Below are 8,600 nucleotides of genomic sequence, written 5' to 3'. Positions count from 1 at the left end.
TTTGCTATTATATATAATCATTTACCAGATCAACTCAGGTCCATGGAATGACAAACAACTCAGTTGAAGGTGAGTACAGCAGTAGTGAACTGACAAAAGTCTTTCAGTAAGAAATGTACATATGAGGATCATATGCATGTCCTTGTATGTAAAAAGCATAATCTATATAGCCTGGTATCCTCTCCTGAGGATAGAAGAGACTCTGGAGCTATAATATGACTGGATACCAGGCTACAAGCTACACACTGTAAAGGACCTAACTGTATCCATACCCTGAATTATAAAACATTAATTACAGTCTCAACACTACCAAATTACAAATGGCCATCTAGATGCTACTGGACACATCACTCTATGTGCATAATAGCTTAAAGGCTAAACCCTGGCTAAAATCTAACCACCTTTCCCTATGTTGACAGTTTGGGGACACCCTGGGTTGGGTCTGTCAGTGTTGGGACAGGTGATGTGACCCCAATCTTAGGGTTATCATTGCTGAGAGGATCTACAAATGAGTTAAGTACATGTGGAGGTGTTGTGTTGGTGTTGATAATAAACAAATCTGAAGAGTTGGACTAGACAAGAAAATCTGCAGATACCTTTATAGTATATGTCAAGGACCTAGGGATGCTCGTAACCAGGATTGGGGGGGGGGGTCTTTGTAGATTTTCCTGACTAGTGAGCTTCGAGGGGGTGGGGGTGGGGTAGCATTCACAGGAGGGGGTAGTATTAAACGCTTTGGGTATTTGCTGCAGTTTTGAGATATTTTCTTAGTAAAGAAACCCAGACTGTCATAACAGGGCTGTCAAGAGAGGATTCATTTAGTGTGTATCTGAAACCACTTTGTATGTAACAAAGCTTGTGTGTAACAGGAAAGAGCAGTCTCACATATGTACATGTACAGGTCTACCAATACAGGTACATGTGCAGATGGAAAACTTACCTGTATATTCCCTGACTTGGTGTATATAGCTCTATATCCCTGGGTGATAATTTGATTGACAGTTGTAATCTCCCAATAGGGTCCAATATTGCAAATAGATTTGAAAATGACTTTTTGTAGTACTGCAGCTTTGCTGAAATAGTGAACTCTGTAGGAAACCTGAAAAAGAAAGTAAGCATTTGAGCACAGATCAAATAACTTAATTAAAGGCATCTAATTTTAACCTCACGTGACTTGAGCCAGAAGGCCTTGCTCGGGCGGTCAGCCACGATCGGTCCATTTGATGAGTAACTCTACCATACATGATGTAGCTTCAATGTTTCACTGCCTGGTGGGTGGGTGGATAAAACACTGAAGCTGCAGTAGAGTTTACTGATCAAATGAGGCAACTTGGCAAACAAAATCTTTGGAGGAAATATACATGTATGATTACATTTTCTATGTTCAACTTGACTCAATTAACTTTCTCCTCATTACAACACCATGTTACTTTACCTAACTGTGTGACAATGGAAGTAGCAACTCAGTTGACAAAGTCATTGAGCAATTCAGTAAAACACCATTGTCAAGAATCAATATTTAGCAGTTGGTAAAATGTTGAACAGACATACCCCTCTGGAAAAACCTCTTCTGTGGGCGCACTCAAGATTGCATAGGGTTCAATGTCATATGCCAGACAGTCAGCATCATCACATGTCTGCTTGATGCCAAATGGCAGGTCTGGTACTCTCAGTCTCTCCAGCAAGTCATACTTTTTGCCTGGATGCAAGGATATAAGGATAATCTTAGACATAAGCAAATTTGTGACAGAGTAATCATAACAGTAAAGAATGTCACTTTTGGTTACTGTTGGTTATAAATTATAACTGTCCAAGTTCAGGTCCTTTAACACAATACTCCCTTCTATCTCTTTTTACTGCAGGTAAAAGAAACCTGTTGTTGAGAATAGATAACAATAGGACACAAAAGGCACATGTATTCATGTAAGGGAGATCTTAAAATCTAAAGACTGATGTTTTGGGATTGGAAACCCACTGAATGGAAACAAAAGAGGAACTGAGTTTGACCTTAGTTTACAGTGTCTCCTTTTCATCTTTCATTGCAGTAAATCAAGAGTTGACACAAACTAGTGACCTGTAGCTGACCTGCACATGCCAATGACCCATTAGGAAGTATTGTCCACAAGTTGCCATGTTTTGTGATTACAACTAGAATAAACTTTAGAGTTCAGTTGGCCTGCTTTGGCTACAGGATGTGTTATTTCAAGCCTTTTGATTTTGCTGCCACAACATGACGGCATTGTCACGGACAACACAATCTGTTTGTAAAAGTGCCTTTCTATGGTAACTTGAAGTTAAAACTGTTAATGCAAGGGAAGGTCAGACTAAACAATGTTTTCCATCATCAGAAAGCAGTGAATGGCTTGTGCACTTCCAGCTATCAAATTGCCATCAATCTTTGCTGATAGAACTTTGCAGACAGACAGTGTGGAGTAAATGTTGAAGGTCACACCTGTAAAGGTCACATTATTCCCTGGGGTGTTGACTGCCCCCAGACCAAGTGGTGATTTGCCTTGACTAAATTTTATTGGTTGGCATGACATGCAGTCATGGATGCCCAGCTACCCAGAGGCTATTACTACCACCCCCATTCCATCCCCAGTGACCTCGCTGCGACGGAGCAATTTGACTTAATAGTTTGCATGATATTCCAATTTTGAAGTCAAGGAATACTCAAATCCAATTAAGGTTGTGCATTTGCTGTTAGAGGGAATGGGGGCCTAAGTGTTAATGCAGCTGAATAAAGAAACTCTTTTTACACAACCATTGTTTTATTCTCACAAATGTTTTGGTGACTGTCTGTCACCTTCTTCAGGGCAGTTCTGACAGGTTCACATTGTACTGCAGGACAGGTGTCACTGTGATGCTGACCACATCTGAACTGTGAGCAGCGACACCTGTCCTGCAGTACAATGTGAACCAGTCAGCTTGCCCTGAAGAAGATGACAGACGATCACTGAAACATTGGTAAAAAGAGTCTCTTTATTCAGTGACATACAAGCCTGATGAAACTATTCACAGATGTTTACGCAATAAATCTAACATGCTGTACATCAGGTCTTCTGGTAGTCGGACAAAGAAAGTATAGTGAAATTCCCAAATTGGAGCCAACCAAACTCAAAGTACCTAAAACTGCAATCAAGTGTGACACTATTAAATCTGCCAAACTGAGGCCATTATGATGTCCATAAGGTTGGAATTGAGTTGATCTTTTGCCTAAAACACCATGAGAAGGGTAACCACCAATGGAGAACTTACTAATTGTAAAGAACTTCAAACATTCTACATGTTCATGCAATACATGTAGAATGTTCATGCAATAATGCAACATTGTAAAGCCAAATTACTGTGTTATCATCTCATGAATGGTGCAATGCAAGTTTTGTCCAAAAAACAGCTTCGAACGTCATCCCTAAATTCATGGCATTAGTCCTTTTATGTCACTTACAAAATGTATATACAAAATTGTACTGAAAAAAAGGTTTGAATCAATCAATCCTAGAAGCTCCCATGCATGTACGTACTAGGTATAGTTGTATATCAGCTGTCTGCCCATCCTGTACCCATTAGGCTGTTGGGTCAATATGTGCAGGTGTTGAATGGACTGGTACACTTGGACTGTCTGACCTTCCTTCCTAACATCATAGCCTGGAGATGTTAGCATTACTGAAGGCCTGATAGCATATTCATCATACTGTACACAGAATGGCCTGTCCTTTCCTAGCTTATACCAGAGAAATTTCCTAGCACTATGTAGAAGAATTTTCAAAGGCTGTTGTGTAATAAGGGTTTGCATGGAGGGTTCCAACCACCTTTACACTGAATTCAGAAGAACACCCTCCATATCATTCTAAAATCAAGATAAACAAAATATGGTAACCTGGTTTCGAATAAGACGGCTTTCCCTACGAAGTTTGGGAAATCAAAATAGTGTTGATTTAGGCGGAAAGCGTAAATGAAATAATTTACTGCGCATGAGCCATGACCTATGCCCTCGGGCTCACGTGATTCATCCTGTCTCCCATGTAAAGCAGTCCGAGAGGACGTAGATCGCAGAGTTAACTTTTATGCAATTTTTTGTGCAAGTTTACGCGATTCGACATGCCAAAACGGGCCAAAAAATGTCCCGGGTGCGGGCAAGACAACTCCCTTCACCCCAACGGCAGAGGTAACAAGCACTGTAAGGGGATCAGCCAGCCTGTCCACCCTGTCCACTCTGACACGGAGTCGGAAGAGGCCACGCCGCCGGCGGGCGACAAGGTCAAAGCCACCGCGGATCTGGAGAGGCGAAAAGCCGAGTTACAAGAGCAGCTTAAGCAAGCCCGTTTGGAGAAGGAAGTCGCCGAGTTGGAGGAAGAGCTCAAGAAGGCACGCTGCAGCACAGAACCCGCCAAAGAGACCGATCCTACTCTTCCAAAGCCGCCGGAGCTGCACACGAAAGACCCCGCGCACACGAGTTTGTTGGGCCCCGGCGATATCACGTTACAGCAGTTACGTGACAACAGTCCTCTGCAGGCGGAAGTGACCGCAAAGTATCCAGACCTTATCGGCTCTCGGAAGAAGACAGAAGGTAAGACCCTCTCCCCTGAGGCTTTCGTGTACAGTTTCGAGTCAGCAGAACCGAAAAAGTATGACGAGCTTACGATGGAGGAGTTTTTAGTTGGAAGCATGGGCTTGTTACAAACAGCCGTCGCCTCCATGCCACAGTGGGAATTGGCGGGAAGGCTGTCTATCCTCCAATGCGCCTGTACGAAGTTGGCTAGATACAAGTGGTCAGTCGTGAGGAGCTTTCACGCAGCAGCGTTGGGGAAGGCGTTACAAAAACCGGGCTCCTGGTCGGCGGACTGGACCGACTTAAAAGAGATGTACTTTGATGCGGACCCGACACGTCTCAAGCCTTCTAGTGCAGCGACCAGTCAGGCACCCGCCGAAAAACCAAAGGCACCTAAGTTTTGCTGGGCCTTCAACAAGAATGACTGCAGCGTCGCGTCCTGCGGGTTTGAGCATGCCTGTTCCTTCTGCTGGAAAAGACTGAACAGAAAATACAAGCATTCTGAGACCGATTGTGAAAGGAAGAAGACAGATGCAAAGCGGTCTACCGGCGCCCAAGCCGCCGGGAGCACGGCCTGACAAACTCCCGGACAAGGAAGCGCGGGGATCGGTAGAGTCACCGATTTAGTAGACGCGCAACAAACTGTGAGTAGTGTCTTTGTTGGTGCCGATATCTTTGCCTCCCGAGAGGTTTCTGTTCCTGTTAGTTTTCGGGTTTCGCATAAAACCCGCGGTATTCATGTTGACGACCTTCCTCCGACGGAAGGCAGTGCAATGTTGCACATGCAGGATGGTACGAGTTCATGTGACTTTGCTTCTCGTGACGATGACAGGGGTGAGGAGATGGACTCAACTGCTGCGACAAAAGCAGGTGCTGTTTTGCACAATAGGGACAGTATGTCTGAATTTGGTATCGATGGTAGTTTGCCGGCTTCGCAGAAAAACCGGAGTGATTATGTAGCCTTATTTACTTCAATAGAAGACGGTGCAGCCTTCCACCTTCGGGAAGGCACAAGTACATGTGCCTTCAACTCTCGTGATGATAATTATGGGGGAGGCTTCGGTGAAGTTGACTTTGACCTGCCCACTTCTACTGGCAGCACTCAGGTGCCGCACATTCCGGACAGTGGTTCATGGCCTTCGACAATTGGCGATCGTGGGTCGCATATCTGGGACATCCGGTTACAGGATTTCCACGGAAGCAGCAACGTCAGGAGTTTCAAGACTGACATGCACACAGCTGTGCAGCATGACTTATTGGATTATCAGCACTGGCACGACAGAGTAATAGAGTCTGGTGTATACAATTTTCAAGGTGAGCGCATTCCCGTACCGAGCAAACTACATATCAGCGCCTGGCGCGCACTGTTGGAGGGTTATCACGACAAAGACCTTTGTGACTTACTGGAGTTCGGATTCCCGGTGAACTATGATCGCTCGGACCCACCACAGGTACCGCATACCAATCACCCCTCGGCCATCCAACACGCCAGCCATGTGGACGCCTATATCCACAAAGAGCTGTCACACGGCGCGACAATAGGCCCGTTGCCGCTCGGGTTTTTCATGCCAACTTTGGTGTGCAATCCACTACAAACAGTGCCCAAGAAAGACACACAAGATCGCAGAATCGTGGTGGACTTCAGCTACCCGGATGGTTCTTCGGTCAATGATGGCATTCCCAAAGGTACGTACCTGGGTGTGACACGCCGGTTGCGGTACCCTTCTATCGACGACTTCACCGCCTTGGTAGTCAAACACGGTACAGGCTGCTTGATGTTTAAAAGAGACTTACGCAGGGCGTATAGGCAATTGTTCGTGGATCCAGCAGATTACCATCTCCTGGGTTTTTCCTGGCGAGGCAGTACCTACGCGGACGTGGCCTTGCCGTTCGGTCTGCGCTCGTCAGCGCAAGCCTGTCAGCGTGTAACAGACGCCGTCACGCACATCTACGCAGGACTCGGGTTCTCCTGTGTGAATTATCTGGACGATTTCGGTGGCGCAGACTCACCACAGAGGGCGGGGGATGCGTACAACACACTTGGCCTTCTCCTCCAGACATTGGTATTGACTGAGGCAGACGACAAGGCCAGCCCTCCATCTACTCGCATGACGTTCCTCGGGCGTACCGTGGATTCAGTACGCATGACTATAGAGGTTACACCGGACAGGCTGACAGACACCATGGCAGAATTACATTGTTGGTCGTCCAAGACTCTCGTGCGCAGGCAAGAAGTGGAGTCGTTGCTCGGTAAGCTTCACTTCGTAGCCTCTTGTGTCAAGCCAGGACGGCTCTTCGTGTCGCGCATGATTCTCTTCCTCCGGCGCTATAAGGACAGGCGTGAGAGGTTGAGCATCAGCGACGAGTTCCGCAAAGATCTGCTCTGGTGGGCCACGTTCTTACCTACCTACAACGGCGTGTCACTGATATCGCACGCCGCCTGGTCCGACCCTGATGCAGTCTTCAGCTCGGACGCCTGCTTATCCGGCTGCGGCGGTTTTCTGCAAGGGTCCGGCGAGTACTTCCACGCGTCATTCCCGCCGTCTCTCCTCGAGTCGCAGCCATGCATCAACAGTTTGGAACTCTTGTCAATATTGGTGTGCGTCAGGTTGTGGGGCAAGTACTGGGCTGGGCGCAGAATCGTAGTCATGTGTGACAATGAAGCCGCTGTAACGGTGTTGAACTCTGGTAGGAGTCGTGCGACCTTCCTGCAAACCTGCCTGAGAAATTTGTGGCTATGCACCGCCGCTTGGCAGTTCGAACTCAGGGCTATACATATCCCTGGGCTGGATAATCGGCTAGCTGACCACCTCAGTCGCTGGTCAACCTCTGCGTATCATGCGAATGAATTCCAGCGTCTGACAGCAGGCCAGCACACTTCTAGCGTAGACGTTACCGCTCAACACTTCGAGCTATTGACTCAGTTGTAACTTTTTCAGGTCTACAGTCGCCATTGCAGCTGCTGGACTCCGAGGTTGACCAGGCCAAGAAGTCAGCCTTCGCAGCAGGCACCTTCCGAACAATTTCCGAACCCAGTGGAGAGCGTTCCTGTTATTCTGCGAGTTTTTCGGACTTCCTGCAATTCCTACAGACTCGAAGACACTCACCAGGTTCGCGCAGTTCCTATCCCGCTCGCTGAAGAGCCCGAACAGTGTCCAGCTTTATGTTCATGGAGCGCGAAAATAGGCTGCCTATGCTATACGGAAAAGCCCATGCACACCCTCTACATTGAGTCCTATTGGTTACTAATGTTATATGTGGACACGTTGTCAAGTGTAAATACATTGTGATGCCCTGTCAGAATACTGCCCAAACACTGTAGGTTATGACTATGGTCAGTGATCAGGTTTGCATTCAATTTTGTATTCGTTAGTTCAGGGTACGTGTAGATCCAGTGGTTTTGTCCTTTTAAATCTGATAAAGCCAGTCATGCCACAACAAGAGTAATTTTATCTGCCTACAATGTCAGGGTACTTGTGAGGATCTGTAGTTACCACGGCAACCACATAAAGACCTTGTCTTTCTTGAACTTCACCTCATAACATTGTCCAGACCCCAATTATACCATTGACTCTGAGATCTAGAATAAGTCCCTTGATCTTGGTCTGTTTCTTGTCTCTTGTCAAGTTCAAAAGCAAATGAAATGGCTGGGGTAAACATTCAACAGATGATCATGGTTCAACTTCCATACACTGTACATCTACAACCAATCAAGGCTCATTTGTAACTTGGATATACATGACTGTAAATATAATACAGGAAAGATAAGGGTGACTTATAGTATGCGTATAATCCCTGCATGTACCTTTTCGTGGCATCCAAAAATAAGATGGATCATACTTTACCACTTCACAGATTTCTTGACTTAGTAACAAATTTGGTGAAATATATATGGTGCAGCCAAGATCCAGTTATCTCTATGCAACACAAATTTCCTAGACAAAGATAAAGCACAGTCTAGAGTAAAAATACGAACAAGTAATATTTGCAGATTACAGAAATTCTCCTTGCAGCACTGGTAGCTACCCAAGAGACATCACTCCTCCAG

The 8,600-nt window shown here is 45.9% G+C and overlaps 1 protein-coding gene across 1 annotated transcript in view; it reads right to left on the bottom strand.

The window, feature by feature from the left end:
- Positions 1–940: 940 nt before the first annotated feature.
- LOC118420941 (collagen alpha-3(V) chain-like) overlaps positions 941–8,600 on the bottom strand; it is a gene marked incomplete at its 3' end in the record, with an annotated part of 67,673 nt that continues 60,013 nt past the window's right edge. The window contains 2 exon segments of the mRNA XM_035828035.1: positions 941–1,099; positions 1,552–1,699. Coding sequence (XP_035683928.1) covers positions 941–1,099; positions 1,552–1,699 — 307 coding nt within the window.

Source organism: Branchiostoma floridae, chromosome 8 (genome assembly GCF_000003815.2).
Source record: "Branchiostoma floridae strain S238N-H82 chromosome 8, Bfl_VNyyK, whole genome shotgun sequence".
In the NCBI taxonomy this organism is placed as follows: domain Eukaryota; kingdom Metazoa; phylum Chordata; class Leptocardii; order Amphioxiformes; family Branchiostomatidae; genus Branchiostoma; species Branchiostoma floridae.
Note: the sequence above shows the minus strand (reverse complement) of the source record. Positions and strands in the feature narration are given on the sequence as shown.